The 23,225-nt window shown below is 35.9% G+C and overlaps 1 protein-coding gene across 2 annotated transcripts; it reads left to right on the top strand.

Moving 5' to 3' along the window:
* Window positions 1-1,458: 1,458 nt before the first annotated feature.
* Window positions 1,459-22,118, top strand: LOC105034446 (SUN domain-containing protein 2). Of its 2 annotated transcripts, none has more exons than XM_073248653.1 (3): window positions 1,459-1,594; window positions 2,349-3,430; window positions 21,527-22,118. In XM_073248653.1, exons 2-3 carry the CDS (start codon window positions 2,351-2,353, stop codon window positions 21,824-21,826), a joined length of 1,380 nt encoding a protein of 459 aa, XP_073104754.1. In that variant the 5' UTR covers window positions 1,459-1,594; window positions 2,349-2,350; the 3' UTR covers window positions 21,827-22,118. The 2 variants fall into 2 exon arrangements, with proteins under 2 accessions (XP_073104754.1, XP_073104755.1); XM_073248654.1 differs by having other exon boundaries at window positions 1,464-1,594; window positions 2,333-3,430.
* The last annotated feature ends 1,107 nt before the right edge of the window (window positions 22,119-23,225 follow it).

Raw genomic sequence — 23,225 nt, 5'->3', positions numbered from 1 at the left:
TTCGTGTGGATCATCATTGAAGGGCAGACACTTAGACACCTCGTGGAACTTGGATTAGCATTATAGGTATTTTTTTGATCCAAATTTATTTTATTGTACTTTGATTGATATAGTCAAGAGTTTCTGGACATTAAAATTTTCGATGTATCAAATATTTTTAATAAAAATTTTAAATATCTAATCCTTCTGCTGTACCACCAGAACCTAACAGGATCTTATATCTCCTTGGCCCCAGTCATTCTCATTCCCAAATGATGTTTCAAAAAATCATGATTTCTGATGGGAATTATGGTAACTGGTTCTTCACTTTCGATACTATTTCACAATGTTACTATTTCACAACGTCTTTCCTCTCTTTTATCAATTAATATCCCATATGATGTTCCACCAAGGTTTGTTAATTGTTTTGGTCATAGATAGTTTTCAAGGTTGGTTTATTTCTGTGTCTGCCGTGTCCAATCTTAAATACATATGCTTCGTATTGATACAAAATGGATTGCTTTTCTTTCTCTATTTAATATTTTTTTATATTTTATATCTTCAAAGATTTTATAAAATTTTTGATTGAAATATATCTGGCAGAAGTATATCAGGTTGTGAGATAATTTGATAATTTTAAAAATTATTTATTTAAAAATAATTATAAAAAATAATTTTTTATTATATTTAATTGATAAAAAAATTATTTCAAAATATAGTGTTGAAAAAAGATAACTACGAATAGAAATAAACCTACGTTAGGAATGTAGTCAAATTTATGAATATATTTTGTAACATAAAATATTTTTTTAATATTAAAATAATATTATTATTTTTAATTAATTTTTATATAATAATTATAATTATATAATTTTTATACAATGACAATCTTATCTTAATTATTTTATAAAAAATTTTTATTAAATAAATTTAAAAATATATTAAAAAAATTTAATGATTACGTACGTAGCTTTGTTAAAAATATTTTCATCAAATATGAATTATCATCATTCAAAAATTTATTAAATATTAATTTTTTATAATATTTATTTTATTTTTTTAAAAAAATATATAAATTATTTTTTTATTTTTTTATATTAAATATGATAACTGATATGAATTTATTTATTTATTTATTTTTTGTGCCATACTATCTTCTGCCAAACGGATGCTAAGGTCTACGTTAATAATGTTGCAGCTTCCTCTCTTATCGTCATCAAAAAAAAAAAAAAAAAAAAAAAAATCACGTACTCAAAAAAGTGCGTATCTTTTCTAGATGCACTGCATCATCTCTTGCAGCCGATCACAAGCAATTCGCTGCCACCGATGGATCTGGATCAGTGGATCTGCGTTTGATGAGAGGCGCGCATCAAGACAAGCTATACAAACGTGTGCGTACAAACCCTGTAACTACACGTTCAAATACATGCTAAAAATACCTTGTCCCACCGTATATAATTATAAACCGACTTCCAAAATGAAAGAGGGATTCCACTCTCTCCATTTCGCCTCCCATTCCCCTCGCAAAAGAAATCCAAAGCCCTCTCGCTTTGGCGGTCGTGCTCCTCGGCGACAGCGCGGAGCCAGGACGACGCGTTCGGCCCGCACGCCTACGGTATTTTTTCCACACTTCTCGCTCGATCCTTTCTTCTATTTGTTTGGCGCGGTTGCTGGATCGGTTTCTTGGCTATTTTCTGCTGTTTTTTCTAAGTCTAGGCATTGAAATCCGTTCTATTACGTTGTTTTTGATTCTTCTGTCTTTGGCGGAGTGATCTTGAAGGAGATCTTTGGATGTCGGCAGTTGTTTGCCTTTTCCTTTGGGTTTTCGAGTTGGTTCTTGTGTTCTTGGTCGGTTTCTTGATGTTTCTGGGGTCTTTGGAAGATTAGGGTTTGGATTTTAGTGCTTTATCGTATTGTTCTTGGTTCTACGGGAGTTTGCATGCTGTAATCTGTAGTCCATTTCGTAGGTTGTGGTCGATCTTTTTTACTCATGGATTCTGTGATTTCTGAACCCAGTTTGTAGGTTTTAGTTTTTATGGTTTTATTTGTTGATTTTATAGCTTAACATTTTCTTTGTTGGTTGGTTGATGCTTTTCTGAAGGACTTATTTTGTTGTGGATTTAGTTTTCTTAGGAAACGGATGTATTTCAGCTTTAGGGCTGAATCATTTATTACTTGTTCCTGTTTTTCTTTTCTCAATTTAATCGATTGGCTTCTTTAAATATGAGAAATCTTCATTCTCTGTTCTTTTTTCCTTGCTCGAATTTTTTAGTTGTTATTTTCATCTTTTTGTCATATTTTTTGGATTACTTATTGGAGAATTTGAGCAACTTCAAGAGCATAACAATGTCAGACTTCTATCATTGCAGAAATGGCAGCAAATACTGCTGCCAATCATAATGCATCCTTGACATTGGATTCAAACTCGAAGCCAAATGCTAGGAGAAGAACAGTGGTAGTTGTAGAGAAGAAATCAGGTGCTGATATGCTTACTGAAGGACTTAATGGGGTTAGCAAGGATAAGGTGATTGTTAATGGGAAGGATCTGAGTCATACAATCAGGGGAGAATCTGTGCTTGACAGATCAAAAGACTTGTCGCAGTGGAAGAAAGAATTGTTTGTTTCCTCCACCATTTCACCACGGCGTAAGAAAGATATTCCAAAGCCACAGAAGCCAAAGTGGCAAACTGTTCTTAGCATTCTCACCAAGAATTTCCTTCTTCTAGCAGTTCTTTTATGGCTGGGGCAGACAGTTTGGAGATGGACCGATATGATTCGAGACAATACTAACTCACCATTTGTTGCTTTGTATTATGATGGTCGGATATCTGAAGTTGAGTCATCTTTAAAGAAAACAGCAAAGATGTTGCAGGTTCAGGTAGAAGCTGTAGACCAAAAAATTGGAAATGAGATTGGGATCATGACAAGTGACATTAGAAAGCAAATTGAAGAGAAAGGGGCACTGTTAGAGAAGGAGTTGAAGAAGTTGGAAGTTAGGACCGATTGTTTAGACAAGTCTTTGACTGAATTTAACGAAGTGGGTCTCCTTTCGAAGGAAGAATTTGAAAGATTTTGGAATGAGCTGAAGACCACTAGAAGTCCAGATGGTAGTGATAATGATGTTAATTTGGACCAAATTAGGGCTTTCGCTAGAGATGTTGTTAAGAAAGAGATTGAGAAGCATGCAGCTGATGGTCTTGGAAGAGTTGATTATGCTTTAGCTTTTGGTGGGGCCAGGGTGGTCAAGCATTCAGAGCCTTATGGTTTTGGGAAAGTGAACAGTTGGTTTTCTGTTCGAAATGGAGTCCATGCTAATGCTCATAAAATGCTGGAGCCGAGTTTTGGGGAACCTGGCCAATGTTTTCCCTTGCAAGGAAGCAGTGGGTTTGTTGAGATTAGGCTTCGAACAGGGATCATACCTGAGGCTGTCACTCTAGAGCATGTCTCTAAGGCAAGTTTTTGCTTCAATTGTGTTTTTTGCTTTTCCTTTCTAGCTCTGTAGTCATTTTGAGGTATTTTGGAACTTAAGCATTTACAGGTTTCTTTTAACTGTTTGTTTCATGTTAGTTCATATAACGTCCATTTTTCCTATTTCTTGCATTTTAATCATACAACTGTTCTTGAGGTTTGTTTCTTGAGGTATTCGGCACTTGCATTTTAGTTGCTTTCCTTTAACTATTTCTTGTATGCAATTTCCATTTTAACTATTTCTTATATGTTTGTATATAACTATTTCTTTTATATGTCTCTTGTATGTGACTTTATTAGGAGATGTAAAGAGGTGAATTTTTGAGATAGGCAATTTGGAATTTGAAAACAATAATATTATATGGCATGAGTAGAGTTGGAAATATTGTATCAAATGGTCGCTAGTGTTTTGTTCATGGCTTGAAGTTTTGGCCAAAACTTTGAAAAAATATTGGTTTTGGATGTCCAACACTATTGTTGCTTTTAGAGTTCCAGTTGAAACTGACCTTTTTTTCTATTAAGGGTGGGTGGGTGCAAATTTGTTGTTCATGGGAGATTTGTTCTTCAGATTTGGAAGAGTGTTATATTCCAAAAGTAAATGAACTTTACTAGTTTTTAAACATATTGGAATTCTTATGTTGGAAAGGTACAAATTTATTGATAAATTTGTTTTTCTTGATCTTAAACCTTAGAATTTAGATTGTCAAATGGTAGATGGTCATCCAATGCTCAATGATATAGCAGAACCCTAATGTGAAACATGCTTTCTATCTTTAATTTTTAAGAACTGATAATAATGTGCCCAAAGTCCTCTATGAGCCTAGGTGCATGAAGTTATGTTCGTTGTGACAGCTTCTTTTTTTTTTTTTTTGAGTGTTTTTGTTCCATAATAAAATGCCTTCTCAATATGGAGATGTTCTTGCTCAATCTTAAGGTACCCATGTGAGTAAAAATCTGAATTTGTGAGTATTAGTTGTAGAACTTGTGTTGATTAAGATTTATGTTTTTATGAGCTTTTTAGTTATTGTTCTATTATTTTCTCTGACTTTAAATTGCTTTTGATATTGTAGCTGCAGTTTTTATGGGTATCATAATCGTTGTGTCAAGTATTGGTGTCATCAATCCTCCTCCAAGCTGCTTCCCCTCCCCCCTCAAAAAAAGATAAAATAAAATAAAATAATATGCATATGTCTGTTTATATGTCCTTCAATACATGGCTATTAAGCATCAAAATTTACAAGCCATGACCTTGTTAATAGTAAGGTTTTATAATGGAATGGAGGTGCGGATATTTGTTACTAGAGTAGATGGATACACTGGGGCATGTCATGGGTTTAGACATGTGAGGAACGCTAGTCAGGTTTTTGAGAGGAAAGTGCCATGATGAGAGTTTTCTACATGCATTTCTTAATTTAGTATGGCTCTCCAATTTGGTATTGCTAGCTTGAGAACTGCATAGGTTATTAGAAAGGATGAGGTATGGAGCCATTGTTTTGAGGAATTGAGTTGGCGGTGAAAATATATGGTGAGTCACTTTCTCTCCTTTGGACTGGGCAGTGGGAAGAAGGACTGGAAAGAGTTGGAGCTTGTGATGATGTTCGAGGAAAGAACCTCATTGGTGGAAATGTTGTGATATAATAGGGCAAAATGATGAGAAAAAATTGAATCCACAACTCTGAGCAGATCCATTGTCCTAGAAGCTATTTACCAGTAAATGAAAGAGAAAAATTTTCTTCTCATTCAGCCAAATTTTGAGGTACAAGAATATAATACCCCTTGAAGGAATTGGACTCTTTATGATCCAAAACTTTCACAACTGAAATTAATTAGTTTTGCAGTAAGATCCATTGAGTGGGTCCTGAAGAACTCTCTTTTAATCGAATCAAGATTTCTTAACTTTGAGAATGAATCAGGTTGAAAGTGTAATACATGAGTGATGTGGTTGTGTTTGGTGTTGCCTCAGGAAGCACTTCCACAGGAGCTTTTAGGTGAGAAGCACTTTTTCATATATTTGGCATTTGGTGACCACATAATGCAGCATTGCTTTTTGCAGTCATGTAATAGTGTAATAAAAAATGGCTTTGATGAGGTCTGCATCTTCCTAACCTTGAACAATAATGCTGGATTTGGGTTCAATATTTGGGCTCAAAACCAAGAAGTTATTTACTTATTTTGACCAATGTTTGGGGGTCATATTGACTCAAATCTAGTTTTTGGAGAGCTTCCAATCCATTTTAGTAAGCCTAACTGCAAGTTGACTAAAGATTAAGATCGAGGTCTTTCATCCAACATAGAGATCTAGATATTAGGTTAGTTGCCGATAATTATGTTGAGGTTATCGAATTTAGGTCTGCCCGACAAAAATGCCTTCAATTGAGATGAGGAAAGACTGAGAATTTAACCTTTTGTAGGATGGGCCATCACCAAGCATAGATGAAACATATTGTCATAAGCATAAGCTTGAACATGGTTTCCCTAGCTTCTCCTAAAAGCCACTTTGTATTTTGTCCTTTTTTAGAAAGGGATTCTTTAAAGCGATGCCAAACATGCTTATAGATTATATGTATTATTGGGCAGTTTGATATCGTTCTTCTGAAAATGTTAAGGTAAAAGAATTAGTAATAAAATTTTATTTGGACATGGAGAAAATATGCTTGTATAATAAACTATAATGGTGGAATTAAAAGCAGCTTTCTCCAACAAGGGGTGTTTTTGTTGTTCACATGTGCCATTGCCAATAGATCTCATAAATGCATGTTTTGTGTTTGTGTTGTGTGTTGGAATTTTCATGTCAGAGCATGCATGTATGTTTCAAAAATTTTTTTCTAAACAATACAGTGGAATAAAAGATTAAAATACCTTTTAATCTATATTATGCATGCGTAAAACATAATAAAACATGAAGTACTAAGATCTACTTCATATGCTAAAATTGAATATATGCTGAAATTGAATATGTGATCGAATCACATATCTGTTTCGCAAATCTTTTCTTCAAATTTGGATCTAGAAGAGAGTAGGTTTTTCTTTAGCCGCTCAAGTATCCGGCCTCTACATGTATCCACTCAGGATCAATCTGGAATAATCTTCTTTGGTATTGATTTTTCTTCTCTAAAAAAAATGAGCCTGCGAATCTGAATGAAGCCTGAATCGCGATCAACTCTTTGATTCTTTCCTTAATCTTCTTCTTCTCTTCTTCTCTTGCTTTTCTTTCCTTGATTATAAAGTAATCAGGGACTAGAAACCAGCAAACAAAGGGGACACCCAAACTCCTTTGGGCGTGGAAGATGGAGGATGCCCAAGGCTTGGGCGTTGGATCTTCAAGGGAGAAGAAAGAGAGGGGGCGTGGGATGCTCTATGGAGGTGTGGAGCTGCTGGTTCAATTGCCTAGAAGCCTTAGAGAAGATTCTTTTAAATAGACATAAGGTTTGAATCCTATTCAAAATCAAACAATCACTTAATACAACTCTTACTCGCATTAGGAATCTTTATTTCTTTAGTTATTTGACTTCCTTTAGGAGATCTTTTAGCCGTCAACTATTAGATCCTTTGCACCCTTAAATACCCACGCCATATGGCACCCATGGGACACCCCATGCTGGTCCCGGACGTCCTCTAATGGGTGGGCACGCTCAACTTGATCAAATCAAGTAGCGCTCAATCAAAACTATCAAGAAAATTAATTAAGAGCTTGAACTTTTAATTCATTTGATCCAAAAACCTAGGCACCCAAGAATTGGAGCTCAATGAATCTAATTCACTTAGGTTATTAGCAGGTAATTAAATTTAAATTAATCTTATCAAATAAAAAATTCAAACGTAAAGAAAAAATTAGGTCCAACCATGTGCCAGCAAGGTTATCCTAAATCTAATAGGATTTCTTTAAATCCAATTGAGACTTCATAAATCCAATTGCTTATTCCAGATCTAATCTCTTTGTTGTGTAACCTTATAGGTTTCATTCTATCTGGTAGTAAGATATACAATGATCTCTATCATAGTATCATTGAAACTCTTTTCCATGGATTGAAATAATTTCACTCTAACTCATCAAGGATTGTCGATCCTGAGCAATCCTAATTATCTCTCACAATCCATCAGTGACATTTAGCAGTATGTGGTGGCAACCAACTAGAACCGAAAAAAATCTCAAAGTGTAGTTCACGTGTGATTCAGTTCCTCTATGGTGAGTCTCGATTAAATGACAGGTCATGGATAAATTATCAAACCTCATCATCAATCATATGATAGATTCGATCAGCTTAAGTCCAATTGTGATCCTTATGAAAATTTTTTTTTATTAATCACATTGCGTGACCAGAGACTTTCGGACTTAGTCTCTCAAATCCCATAGGACTACTCTTCTCTATCAAGATCGATAGATTTCATCTTGATGCGCATCCTACTTCTACAGTAGACCAACTGTCGCCAACATCCACTACAAGAGCTCATTGAGATCATGTTTATCTGTCAGTCAAACTCCAACAGGTTCATTGCGAGCAGTCGTATCATCGCAGGTCAAAGGATCATTCACACAACTATAGCATCGAGACAAACATTGACGATCGAGTAGAAATCCAAGTGATCTCTCGTATGGTCACGCTTAGTACTAGTTGTTCTCTAACAACTATTTGCACTCGTCGCTCAGTGTTTTTACACTGTAGATCAGAGACTCATCTATCCTGAAGGAAGCGATCTGTGCGTTGGTCTATTCGGATCGATCACCGTCTTCATGATGATACTATGATCGAGAGTATTTAAGAATTATATATATGTCTCTAATTCTCAATACTTTGAGAATATATATCAAAGTGTTAATTCCATGGACGGTTCAAGGACACGTCAAACTTGAATGAAAAATAAACTTGCTCTTTTATTGATCAAATCAATGTATTAAGTACAAAATTGTATCCTAGCTTTATTATAATATGTCAGTCATACTGGCTTTTAGGACATACATTTAACAATCTTTCATTTGGACTAAAGTCAATTGGCCACTAATCTAAGTCCCACCTTCTCAAGGTGGACTTTCATTTTTAGCTGGCTTAATTGCTTTGTCAACGGATCTGTCACGTTGTCCGCGGAGTCTACTCTTCGCACCTCGACATATTTTTTTTCGAAGTAGTCGCGTATGATATGGTACGATCGTTCGATGTGCTTTGATTTTTGATGAGATCTCGGTTCTTTAGCAAGTGCTATGGCTTCATTATTGTTGCAGTAAAGTGGTATGGCATCTGATGTCATAACCTCAAGTTTCGCGATGAATTTTTTGAACCAGAAGCTTTTCTTTGCAGCATCCGAAGCAGCGACATATTCAGCCTTTGTGGTCGAATCCACTATGATGAGTTGTTTGGAACTTTTCCAGCTGACTGCGCCACCATTGCATACGAACATATATCCTGACGTAGAATTTTTATCATTAGGATCAGACATGAAGTCTGAATCAGTATATCCCTCAACTCGTAACTCAGAACCTCCTCCAAAGATCAAGAACAAATCCTTAGTTCTTCTTAAGTACTTAAGGATGTTTTTCACAGCTATCCAGTGCTTCTCGTCCGGATTCGACTGATATCTGTTCGTGACACTCACAGCAAGAGTAATATCAGGTCGAGTACACAGCATGGCATACATGACTGATATCTGCTCGTGACACTCACAGCAAGGGCAATATCAGGTCGAGTACACAGCATGACATACATGAGGCTCCCTATGATTAAGGTATAAGGAATTTTACTCATGCATTGAACTTCCTCAAATGTGGTCGGACACATCATCTTGAAAAGATGAATACCATGCTTAAGAGGTAAAAGTCCTCTTTTAGAGTTTTTCATGTTGAATCTTTTCAGTATTTTCTCTATGTATAGCTTTTGTGACAAGCCTAGCATTCTTTTAGATCTATCCTCATAAATCTTTATTCTAAGAATATAGGATACTTTTCTTAGATCTTCATGAAGAATTTCTTAGATAATCATCTTTTGACCGTAGTCAATATGAGAATATCATTCCCAACGAGAAGAATATCATCCACATACAATACGAGAAATGTTATTGCGCTTCTACTGATCTTTTTGTATACACAAGGTTCCTCTTCATTCTTGATGAAATCAAACGATTTGATCGCATCATCAAAAAACGAAGGTTTCAACTCTGAGAAGCTTGTTTTAATTCGTATATGGATCTTTGCAGCTTGCAGACTGTGATCATTATCACCAGATGTGAAATCCAAAGGCTACTCCATATAGATATTTTCTTCGAGATATCTATTCAAGAAAGCAGTTTTCATATCCATCTGTCAGATTTCATAATCATAATAAGCTGCAATAGCAAGCAGAATGCGGATGGACTTCAGTATGGCTACGGACAAGAAGGTTTCTTAATAGTCAATGCCCTCGCACTGGCTATAATCTTTTGCCACAGGTCTAGCTTTATAGGTCTCCACCTTACCATCGATACTTATTTTCTTTTTGTAGATTCACTTACACCTAATGGGTACTATTCTCTCGGATGGATCCACTAAGGTCCATACTTGGTTCGAATGCTCGAGTCAATTTCTGACTTCATTGCATCTAATCATTTTTCGAAATCGATGTCAGACATCGTCTCGTCAAAGATATTAGGATCATCGTTATGATCATTATCTTCCATAAAGAATATTTTCTTTATTTCCTCTATAAGCATATCCATGTACCTTTCAGAAGGTCGGAAGACCCTGAGGTGGTAAAGAAACATCAACTACTGGCTCATGAATAACGGATTCCTGAGGATCTATAGTTCTTTGCTCTTCAGAGATCTCTTCGAGCTCAACTAACCTCCCACTACCACCATTCTGGATAAACTGTTTTTCTAGGAATATGATATTCTGACTCACAATCACATTGTGATTTTGTGAAAAGTAGTAGTATCCCATTGATTCTTTTGGATAGCCTATAAAATGAGTTATTACAGATCTATCCTCTAATTTGTCAGCCATCTGTCTTTTGATATAGGCTGGACATCTCCAAGTCTTAAGATAACCTAAACTTGGCTTCTTACCATACCATATCTCATATGGTGTAGTAGGAACGGATTTTGATAGAATCCTATTCAACAGGTGAATTGCAGTTAATAAGGTATGTCCCCAAAAGTATAAGGGTAAATCAGTAAAGCTCATCATGAACCTGATCATATCTAATAGGGTCCTATTTCTTCTTTCGGATATCTCGTTGAGCTGAGGTATTCCTGCAGGAGTCCATTGAGAGATTATGCCGTTGTTCTTGAGATATTTCAGAAATTTTCGAATAAGGTATTCACCTCCTCGATCAGATCGAAGAACCTTAATGGATTTATCTGTTTATTTTTCTACTTCATTTTTGAATTCTTTGAACTTTTCAAAGGTTTTAGATTTATATTTCATCGGATACATATATCCATACCTAGACAGATCATCGGTAAAGAAGTGAAGTAGCTGTAACTACCCCTGGTCTGCACATAAAATAGTCCACACACATCGGTATGTACTAGGACAAGTAACTTAGTGGCCCTTTCCCCATGTCCTACAAAGGGTAACTTGGTCATTTTTTGTCGAAGGCAAGATTCGCAAGCTGGATGCAATTCTGGATGAAGAGAGTCAAGGATCCCATCTTTTTTCAATTTGTTTATCCTGTCCTCTCTAATATGGCTTAGTCTATGATGCCACAAATACTTCTGGTTAATTCATCTTTGGTTTTCTTTTGATCTACGGCATTCACTATTTGCTTGTTCAAATTCACATCGTATCAACATGCAAGTGATATAGACTATCAATTAAAAGACCACGTGCAATTAATTTATTTCGTAAATATATAGAACAAAAGTCTTTATTGAAATTAAATTAAAAACTATCCTGTGCTAGCACAGACATGAAAATCAAATTTCGACTAACTATAGGAACAAAATAATAGTCTTTTAAATCTAATCTAAATCCTGACGGTAATCGAAGAGGATAAGTGCCAACGACTTCTGCAGCAACTTTTGCTCCATTGCTGCTCCGAAGGATCATGTCACCTTCTCTCAACCTTCTACTTTCTATTAGACCCTGCATTGAGGTACATATATGAGCACTCAAACCAGAGTCCAATATCTAATTAGAAGTAGAAGAAACCGTAAGGTTAGATTCAATTACGAGTATTCCTTCTGAAAGTTTATCACCCTTCTTAGTCTTTAGACTCTCCAAGTAGAGTGGCCTTTAGCATCACAGTGGAAACATTTTTCCTTTGCTTCAGCCTTCTTAGGAATGTCCTTTGGCTGGCTCTCTTTCTTCTGCTTCTTAATGGATTTATTTTTTTTCTTCCAACTAGACTTTCTTTTGAAAAAAGTTCGCTCCACAATTTGAACAGTGCCCCTTGAACTCTTCAAGGTTTCTTCTATAGTGACCAACATGTTGACCAGTTCGGGTATAGTGCAATCATGCTTGTTCATATGAAAATTTACAATAAATTGACTATATGAACTCATAAGGGGTTGAAGGATCAAATCCATCTGTAATTTCTTTTGCATATCAAGCTCGAGTTTCTCAAGCTCCTCTATATCCTTGATCAATGTCATACAGTGCTCATGGACTGACTGCCCTTCATGCATCTTCAAATTGAAGTCTCTTAGACACTTCGAAGCGTGCTGTACAGCTCTGCTCACCATATAACTCTTGTAGGTGAGTGATCATAGCCCTAATAGTAGGCATATGCTCATGCTGGCTATGCAACTCATTTGACATGAATGCCAGCACATAGCACTTGACCCGACTATCTTCATCTGTTCATTTTTCATAAGCAGTTCTTTGCTCAATAGTAGGACGGTTTGGTAACATTAGGGGTTCTTGGTCGAGTATATGATCTAGTTTTTCAAAAGTCAGGACAATCCTGAAGTTTCTTAGCCAGTCTTTATAATGTATTCCAGTCAAACGATTGGATTTAAGGATACGGGATAGAGGGTTTGAGGTTGACATTGTTTAACTACAAGAGTAGAGATTCAAGTTAGACTTTTGTACTTTAAAATTATATTTGCTTCTAAAGACTTTAAGATGCAAACAACGATTTCTATTAATTTTTCGGATCTCTCCACTTTTCGAGTGGAAAACGGAAATCCTAACGCGATAAATAAATTTTTAATGGGTGCTGCGGTTCCACCGATGTCATGTACCTCACCTAACAGTTATTGGTAATATGCACATCGATGTGTGGACAACTCTTTGCCCAGATGCTTCTCTGAGCATATTGCAGCGACTTGGTTTCTAAGTCATGTGGGATCACTTAACAGCTATTGACCACACTCCTTAGTTAAACCCAACCCATTGTTCACAAGCAGCTGCAAGACCGTCATTGGGTCCCTCGTTTAACAGTTATTGGGCCTAACCCCATTCTTATCCTGGAGCAACTCTTTGCTAATAGAGTGGTTGCATGTTTCTGGTGCAATTGAACCGCTGTAACTAGCCGAGAATAATCAATACCGGTAGCACGCCCGCACATCTACAATGGTGGAAGACCTATGGACTTAATATTTATGGGAAGGTTTAGGTTTAGGTTTCATCTAATCAGTCATCATATGACTGATCTAATTGGTATGGGCTAAATTAAACTGCCAAGCAACCTTATTCAAGACTCAATTTTTCAAATTGGCCAAGTAAGTGGAGATCGGTGAGAGTCCCTCCATTGCTTTTCTTAGGTACCAATAAATTGGTCAGGTCAGCAAACGGAATCAATTAAATAATCACCTCTCAATTACTTATCTTAAACACTAATAGGTCAGTTGGTCCAAATAGATTAGCTCAAGCAAATCGAGCTCAAGCAATCGAGTCAAATTAGGTCCTTAGGTTAATCGATTCTACATATGAGATTCAATCGATTTGATCAACAACAATTGTATGATTATATGACTTAATTGATCTAATCATGATCAACACTTGGCTCGGTTTGATCAATTACTAAATCGAATTAAACCCATAACGTTCAAATCAAAAATCCTAGATGCAATTTAATTACATGACCTAATTTTTGATTTTTTCATAATCAAAATCCTCATGCACAAACGCAAATTTCAGATTTCAAAACTAAATTTTAGATCTAAAATCTTTGCATGAAAGATAAGCTTTAAATCATGAAACTAATTTTCAGGTTTAACATATAAGCATATATCTCATATATGTATATAAAATTCAGATCTAAACAAAATTCAGATCATAATATGATATCATATATCTCATATACAAATCATGAATTATATCAAAAATAATTTTCTGACCTAAATATACAATCATATATCTCATATATGAATCATGAATTATGTCAAATTAAATTTTAGATTTATGCATGCATCTACATATCACATAAATATGAACTAAAAATCGTTCTAGAACAAAATTCAGATCTATACATGCTTTTACATATCAAGTATATGTTCTAAAATTAAATCTAAAATAAATTTTAGATTCAAAACAATCATATATACATTTTATGTATCAAGAAAAAATCAGATTTTGAAACTTCTTTCAAAACATATATGTCAATTTCATGCATATGAAACCCGTGGCTCTGATACCACTATTGGAATTTCCATGTCGGGGCATGCATGTATATTTTAAAATTTTTTTTTCTAAACAACGCAGTAGAATAAAAGATTAAAATATCTTTTAATCTACATCATGCATGCATAAAACATAAAACACTAGGATCTATTTCATATGCTGAAATTGAACATATGCTAAAATTGAATATGTGATCGAATCACATATCTGTTTTGCAAATCTTTTTTTCAAATTTGGATCTAGAAGAGAGTAGGTTTTTTCTTAGCCGCGCAAGTGTCCGGCCTCTACGGGTATCCACTTAAGATCAGACTGGAACAATCCTCTCTGGTATTGATTTTTTTTTTCTAAGAAAAATCAGCCTGCGAATCTGAACAAAGCTTGGATCGCAATCAACTCTTTGATCCTTTCCTTGATCTTCTTCTTCTCTTTTTCTTTTGCTTTTCTTTTCTTGACTATGAAGCAATCAGGAATTAGAAACCAGCAAACAAAGGGGACACCCAAACTCCTTTGGGTGTGGAAGATGGAGGATGCCCAAGGCTTAGGCGTTGGATCTTCAAGAGAGAAGAGAGGGGAGAAGAAAGAGAGGGGGCGTGGGCTGCTCTATGGAGGCGTGGGACTGTTGGTTCAATTGCCTAGAAGCCTTAGGGAAAGCTTCTTTAAATAGGCATAAGGTTTGAATCCTATTCAAAATCAAGCAACCACTTAACACTTCTATTCGCATTAGGAATCCTTATTCTTTTAGTTATTTGACTCTCTTTAGGAGATCCTTTAGGCGCCAACTATTGGAGCTTTTGCACCCACAAATACACATGCCATATGGCACCCATGGGATGCCCCATGCTGGTCCTACATGCCCTCTGATGGGTGGGCACGTCCAACTTGATCAAATTTGGTGGCGTCCAATCAAAACTATCAAGAAAATTAATTAAGGGCTTGAACCCTTAATTCATTTGATCCAAAATCCTAGGCACCCAACAATTGAAGCCCAATAAATTTAATTCACTTAGGTTATTAGCAGGTAATTAAATTTGAATTAATCTTATCAAATAAGAAATTCAAACATAAAGAGAAAATTAGATCCAATTATATGCTAGCAAGGTTATCCTGAATGCAATAGGATTTCTCTAAACCCAATTGAGACTTCATAAGCTCAATTGCTTATTTTAGATCTAATCCCTTTGTTGTGTGATCTCATAGGTTCAATTTTATCTGATAGTGAGATATACAATGATCTCTATCATAGTATCATTGAAATTCTTTTCAATGGATCGAAACAATTTCACTCTAACTTATCAAGGATTGTCGAACCTGAGCAATTTTAGTGAGCCTCACAATTCACCAGTGACACTTAGCAGTATGTGGTAGCAACCCAGTAGAACCGAAAAAGAATCTCAAGATGTAGTTCATGTGTGATTTAGTCCCTCTATCATGAATCCTGACTAGATGGCAGGTCATGAATAAATCGTCAAATCTTATCATCAATCATATGATAGATTCGATCAGCTCAAGTCCAATTGTGATCTTTATGAAAACTATTTTTCATTACTCACACTGTTGTGGCCACAGATTTTCGGACTTAACCTCTCAAATCCTATAAGACTACTCATTTCTATCAAGGTCGATAGATTCCATCTTGATGCGCAGCCTACTTCTACAGTGGACCAACTATCGTCAATATCCACTACAACAGTTCATTGAGACCATGTTTATATGTTAGTCAAATTCCAGCAGTCTCATTGCGAGCAATCGTACCATCGCAGGTCAAAAGATCATTCACACAACTATAGCATCGAGACAATCACTGACGATCGAGTAGAAATTCAAGTGATCTCTCGTATGGTCACGTTCAGTACTAGTTGATCTCTAACAACTACTCGTACTCGTCGTTCAATGTCTACACTGTAGATCAGAGATTCATCTATCTCGAAGGAAGTGATCTGTGCGTCGGTCTATCCGGATCGATCACCGTCCTCATGATGATACTATGATCGGGAGCATTTAGAAATTCTATACATGTTTTTAATTCTCAACACTTTGAGAATATGTATCGAAGTGTTAATTCCATGGATGATTTAAGGATACATCAAATTTGAATGAAAAATAAACTTACTTTTTTATTAATCAAATCAATATATTAAGTACAAAATTGTGTCCTAGTTTTTTTATAATGTGTCAGCTGTATTGGCTTCTAGGACATACATTTAATATTTTGCACCCTGTATTTTGTTTCATACAACACATGCATTTGTTGCATTGAATTGCTTTTCTATCATTGCCCATCCTTAAGTGATACTGTAGTGGGTAAGTTCTTTTCCCTCCCTTTCTGGCAATGCAACTCGTGGGATGTAAGTTTGAGAAAAGATGATAAATGAAATATGAATACAAATAATTGAATATTGTTAAATACAATGAGTTTAAAAAAAATAATAACAAAGCATATAAAACAACGAAGTGGATTTTCAAGTGAAATATAAGGAAAAAACACAAGACATGTAATATTGTAGTTGATTAAAAATAAAAATGTTTAAAGTAGAGCATATTATAAAAACAAATTAAATAAAAACGTTAAAATTTGAAACCAAAAAGTGAAAGAAGTTGAAAAAATATAAAAGTATATTATAAAACAAAATGAAATAAAAAATAAAACCAAAAATTGCAAGTAGAAAACTAAAGAAAAGAATAAACAACAAATAAAGAGATAACAAACTCTTGGGGAGAATTTGGATTGAACTGATGATCTTCTTTTTAGTTAAGAATGGGAAGAAGGGGCAAAGGGGGTTGCACTAGCGGGGGCTTTTGTGCACGCTCATGCAAGATAGAGAGAGAGAGAGAGATGGGGGAATCCACCTGAAGTGGGTGGATTGGAGTCTTCAATGGCCAAATAGTTGAAATTTAGATTCTTAAATTAAAGGGAGAACAATTTTGCTGAATTTTTAGTAATGTATGAAATATTCCTATGACATTTCTAATATTCAAAACTATCTCTTTTTAAGATAGTATGGATAACTACATGCTTTTTGCACATCTTGTTTACTTTTTTCTAGTTGTAACTCATGTTGCTTAACCTCCTTGTCTATTATGCTATATTTCCTTTGGGCCTTGTTTTTTCTCGCTTAATATGAACTGTAGTGCTTTCTAAGTCTAGAAGATTCTAAACTGCCCCTTGAGTCCATAAGCTAAAATGATGACCTGTTAGGTTGGTTGCTAATTGCCAATTGACCTTTTAGATTCATGGGAGGTCTCTCTCTTGCCTTTTGCTGCCTTGGTTAGGAATTCAGCATTAATTCTTAGAGCCACTTCATGTTTGTTGCTAATAAAAATCTGCTCGCTCCTTCCATTTGGTCTCTTGACATTTTCCCTCACGCCCAGATAGGAAAGTTTTGGAGGATGAGTATAATGATCAGCTTATGTGGTTAGTTATCATTAAAACATATGTGCATTAGATGCATATTTTTCCTTGAATGCTTTTGTAGAGAGCAGCTTTGATGCTCATATTTGATCTTCATTGTTCAGTTAATTAAACATAGTATTCTTTATAGGGATCTCCCTTCCATAGACTAGAGGCTACGATGTCTTTGACTGGTTAGCACTGATGGTAAAATATTAGTTCCCATTAAGCTGCAATTAAATGACATTATAGAAATTTGATAGTAATTTAAAAGATTCTCGATTTTCTTATGCAGTCTAATAGGGTTCTCCCTCCTTCAACTGCCTCTTTAGCCAAGCCCATACTCAAGGCAGAGTTTATTATTGTATTTCTGAAATCTGGATATGCAAGTCCTTTGCGGTTTAGCTTTAGGGCTCTTTATATGCATGTATGCATGTATGAATGGGTCTTGTTCTCATGTTGTCTTCATTTTTTTTTTTCTTTGGGGTTACATTCACCATATCTATGGGTTAACCATGTTTGGATTGATATTTCCCACTTGTTGATGTTCTCCATGTCTGTGATCGTTGCCTTCATCATTTCCTTTTGAATAAAATGGTAATATTCGCTTCCTGGGCCTGAGTCAGGAGCAGATGCAGAAGATTTTGATTATGTAGGAAGCATATATGTATGTAATACCAATATTATAGAAAAACATAATCCAAACTGCTTGGTTTTCACTTTTGAATATCATGTGATGTACCACTTAAAGAAAATGACAGAAAAAAATGAATATTTTTTGTTTCGTTACTAAACTAAAAGTGTAGGATTAAGATTGTGGAACAGGTTCCTTAAGTAAAGGATCCTAACTATTACTCTTATTGCTTGGTTTTATAACCTGGCAGTTATGTAAGTCATGCAAGTGGTTTATTTTGAGTGTTTAAATGTACGGCAATCAACTACCTGGTGTGATTTGTTTAATCAGTTTAAGAAGTTCATGAGGTTCATCCTTGTTGAAAGTGCCTGTGTTCAAACTTTGTTGCTATGTTAGACCATTGTTGATCTAACAACATAAAATTGACTAGACCATGTGCTTTTCTCATGTGAATTTCTATTTCTACCCTAGTTTTCACCTGACTGTCTTGACTCCACACGTGATTATATTCTTGGAATTTGTTGTTCTGTAGCTGAAAGTAAATCTACCTTTTCTTTTGTTACCAGATAATGGGTGGTGAAACTCAATGATATTGTCAAGTAGGTAAATGCAAATTTGTTCTTTTCCTCGCAAATAAGGTTTAGGTCATTCCTTTGTTAAAAGCATAGACCCACCACCAGTGATTGGAAAGCGCTCCATCTGAATCAATTATTTTTGTATTTTATATAAATATAGCATTATTTAATTGTTTGATTATTGTTCAGTGTAGATGGCAGTTGAAACCTCAGTGCAACATCTCATAGGGTGAGATGTATACTTAGTTAATATATGTAAGTTTCTTACAAAATCTTTGTAGAACCTTTTATATTTGAATTGCTAGATGGTACCTGAAACATGAGACCCTCATAAACTCGTAGTTAACCATAGCCTTGATTGCATCAGTAAGCAATGGTTATCATAAATACCACAAATTTTAACCATATTTAAGAGCAGCCTAACATAACAAAGAAGTTTAAAAGTAGCAGATATGGAAATTATCATATGCTTGTTGCTGTTGTTTAAAGTCTCTGCTATACTGTGTAGCCTTGGGCTTTATGATCAGCTCTGTGGTCTGTTTATTTATTTGTTTTACCTTGCCCATTATCCCGTACATGTCATTATTGGAGGAAGGGTGACCTCTGCTACCATCTATTTAGTTCCCTCTTAATGTAGAGGAAGTAAGGTAATTTTTATTTGTTAGAAGCTTGATTGTGTTCCTTGTGTTGTCAATGCTATTTCTACCTTACCATGTTGTTGATCAAATTGAGTCCATTCATTGGATAGATTCACAGTTAGGCCTGCTTTTGGGCTGAGTTGACACGCAGTCAAGCATGACTCGACCTGACCTGGTTTCCTTCGGGCTCATTATAGTAGGACAGAGCTCACCCATTGGCTAATCAGCTGGGTGGGGTTTTGGGAGTGCACAGAAGTGAAAAATTGTAATAAGGTGGACACAAGCGAAAAGAACTAATGAAAGGTGTTGATGCAAAATTAGTTGAGCCTTTAACCTATAAATAATAGCCTTAGTACCCATCTTAGAAGCCCCACTTAGGCTATAGGATGAGTGATGAGGGCTTAGATATTTCAAAATTTTTGGGTTGAATGGATCTGGCCACACCAGATTGGATTGGATTGTCTAATAATTGACCAATTTTAGACCTGACCAGTACAGGGGTCGGGTATAACTTGGGCCCTGTCTTGTTGTTCCAACATGTTGTATTTTAGATGTCAATAGTGTTACCTGCACATCCTAAATATTCAGTTTTTTGACATGTTGTCGGCTTGGATACTTGGGGCACCCCTTGACACTCCCTCAACACCAGATACAGTCAAATCATGATGCTGTTATCATTACATCTGTACCTCCATACTTCTCTATGAAAGTTATAATGTCTAACATAACAATCAGCAGTCATTTTATTAAATTTTATGAACTTAAGGAGCACGAGCCTGGCTCATTGTTCATCATATAAGCACATCAATACATTATAATTATAAGATATAGATGTGTCTGCATGTCTAATTTTTAGAAGATTTGCATGTTGGATTTTTTTCTTTTTTCTTTTTTTTTTCTTTTTTTTTTTGTGGGGACACTTGGATGCTTGACTCCTATCACAAGTCAAAGTAATATTGGACCTTGGTCCAACACATGGATTTAAAAGACTACTGGGTTGGACCAGGCCTGATTGAGTTAGGACAGATTTTGCTTGGTGGTCCACCTGACAGTTTGCAGGCATACTCACATTGTATGTATACTGCTTTGTACTGCATTTGATATAGTGGGTTAGATGTGACTCCATGATCATGAACAGGACAAAGTAGATTATAATTATAGCACTTGATCTTAAAACATTCTTCATTTTTACAGTAAATAAAATATTTTTTATTAGAAAACATCATTTTAAGGAGGTGTGGGCTTGAGAGGTATTCCAGATTTAAATGGTATTGATATCTGTGGGATTCTTTTAATGGCATCAGATGGAATCTTGCTGTACCGGAACCAGATCTTAATAAATTAATTACCTCTTTGCACTCTTTTGGTGCTTTTAACTTGTCATACTCATAAAAGATATATTTCAGAATTGGTTGACTTCTTTTTAATCTCATAGGAAGTTTACCCTTAGTTCTTGTATTAGTTCTTATTTTTTAATGGAACATCTTCAACTGCCTCCTCCCCTCTTCTCTCTCCTTTCATCCCCCTCAGATGGAGTCCTAAGACGCACTATTGTTCCTTTCAGTTTCTTCATTTTGAGTTATGCCGCATATGATCTATTGCCCTTTATCTTTTTTTAAATGAAAATGGTAGGGCAACCTCAAAGTTCACATCGCACTCTTGATCATGATGATTTTATAATTTGTATGCGCTCTCATAAGTTGATGAGAATGTATTGTGGTATTCGACCATACAACAAACAAGATCTTTTTGGCTGATTCAGTTAACCTGTATGACGCAGCCATAATTGTCAAAATCTCATTATTGTTCATTGATGTTCTAATTATATTCCTGAAGATTACCTTTTATCTGACAACTACTGCAAGGGTACTAGGAGGCTTATCTGATTTAGTTTATTACATTATTGTCAGATATGTGTATACGTGTGTGTGTGTGTGTGTGTGTGTGTGGCATGTAAACATTGCAAGATGGACTGAAATTGATGGATAAGAAAAATAATTTCTAGATTGACTTATTGAGTGAATGCTAGATACTTGTCTTTTAAGTTTGAGTGCAAAGATGAAGTTGAACATTTTATTTTCAAAATCATGTTTTCACGAAGTGGAATGTGTCAATTACTGTAGTTAGCCTTTGCCTTGACATTTGACAGTAGGTATAATAATATATTATGACTCAAACTCTGTATTTAGTTATATCAAATTAGTTATTGTTAGCTTTTTTCCATCTCAATTATATCAAAGTGCAGATGTTGACCATTTTAATCATATTCTTCAATGTATCCCTGATGCCTCTTATCTGGTATATGTGCAGAGAGTAGCTTATGACAGTTCCAGTGCCCCGAAGGATTGTCGGGCCTCTGCATGGTTTGAATCACCTGATGATGACCCATCCAGCCATGCCAAGATGTACATCTTGAGTGAGTTCTCTTATGACCTTGACAGGAGCAGTGCACAGACCTTCAATGTAGAGACAGCCGACTTGGGTGTGGTCAACATGGTGCGGCTGGACTTCACCTCCAATCATGGGAATTCAGCTCTAACATGCATCTATCGCTTTAGGGTGCATGGCTATGAGCCGAACTCCCCAGCAGCTATGGGTTTGCAGGCCTGACAGAGAGTTGTGGTGCTATTGTTTGTTATGCACTGAACCGCAGCTGCTGTACCCTCATCAATTCCTGGTTGTATTGCTCATCCTTACGTCCCCTCTCCCATTTTTCCAACGGGAGACTTTAAATCTTTTGATTATTTGTTGCGCTTATCATTTCTGTTCTGCTTAGCAGAAAGGTATTGAATGGTGCCATTTATGCTCAGCATATGTGACTATGGAATTAAGCACCAACATTTAAACAATCATCAATTGCTTGATACCTTTTGTAATCATATGTCCCCGGAATTAAAGAATATGATGAATTGGTCATTGAGAGGGTGGGAACGACCGGGGATGGCTCTTTATTAACATTGTCCAGTAGGAATTTGCAGGCTGCAGGTTGGCATACCACTAAGCTAATTCCGGTTGGGATGTTGGAATACTGCATCTTTTTGTGCCGGTGGTCTTACGTAGCAACACACTTAAAAACCAGTAGAATGATTTCTTTTATGTAATGAAATGTAAACTTCTGCTGTCAGAAGTGTTGAGTAGCCGTACGGTGGATGAGCATCACAACCGGACGTCAATTTTTTTTTGCCTTGGTGTGGCAGGATTTGCCAATGATATAATGAGTAAAGACACATCTAGAAGCGTTAAGATAGACTTCGTCTCTAAGATCTTGTGGGCGGTTGCTGGAGGTCTAAAGACAATCCAAGGAGTGATGTGCCACGTGCCAAGCCACCTAATCTGCAGGTTTATTTCCCTCTGAACATTTGAGATGCTTCAATGCAGGTCTATCTTCCGGATATACGCCAAGCGTCAAAAGAGCGGTTAGTCTTTTAGGATATGCACCAAACATCAAAAAGAGTGGCAGGTGAACATCTGAGTAGGGTTGGGGCAGTTCGTTTATTGATCCACCGGAGAATCACCATCCATATTAGGGTTTGCATGGAACTACGTTGTCGCATATGCTAACCCCTCTCAAGCTGCAGTAAGTTGGTCATCGAGGGTGTTGTGGTAGAAATTCATCTTGAATCGGATTGATTAGAGTTGGTTGGTGACCGCAGGTCAGCAATGGCAGGATGATAGCGGCAGGATCTATAAGATAAGTTTCGATAGGAGTTGATTGCGATGAAAATCTTCCAACGCTCAAGTCTGATCTCTGAAACAGATGAGAATGAGTGAGCATTTTAGGAAAGAAAATTTTTCATGCATTCGAGATCTCCTGTGAGCTTTTATTTATGGACAAAGGCTCAAGAGCCATGAGAAGGAAGAAGAATCAAGTGGTTAGTCTGAACTTATTGGCGAGATATGCCCATTGTCTTTTGCTTTATCTAGAGAGAGATATTTCTTACCTCCTGTCTTATCGAGAATGCCGCTTGGAAAGGAGAATAGATGATTAGTTCTGTTTTGTTGGACGAGA

The sequence above is a fragment of the Elaeis guineensis genome, chromosome 14, assembly GCF_000442705.2.
Source record: "Elaeis guineensis isolate ETL-2024a chromosome 14, EG11, whole genome shotgun sequence".
NCBI classification, from domain to species: Eukaryota; Viridiplantae; Streptophyta; class Magnoliopsida; order Arecales; family Arecaceae; genus Elaeis; species Elaeis guineensis.
This window is presented reverse-complemented; position numbering and strand designations above follow the sequence as displayed.

Coding starts and splice junctions, on each gene's coding strand:
- LOC105034446 (XM_073248653.1), top strand. CDS start 2,351: ATGGCAGCAAATACTGCTGCCAATCATAATGCATCCTTGACATTGGAT. Junction 3,431..21,526: donor CTCTAGAGCATGTCTCTAAG/GCAAGTTTTTGC, acceptor GTATATGTGCAG/AGAGTAGCTTATGACAGTTC.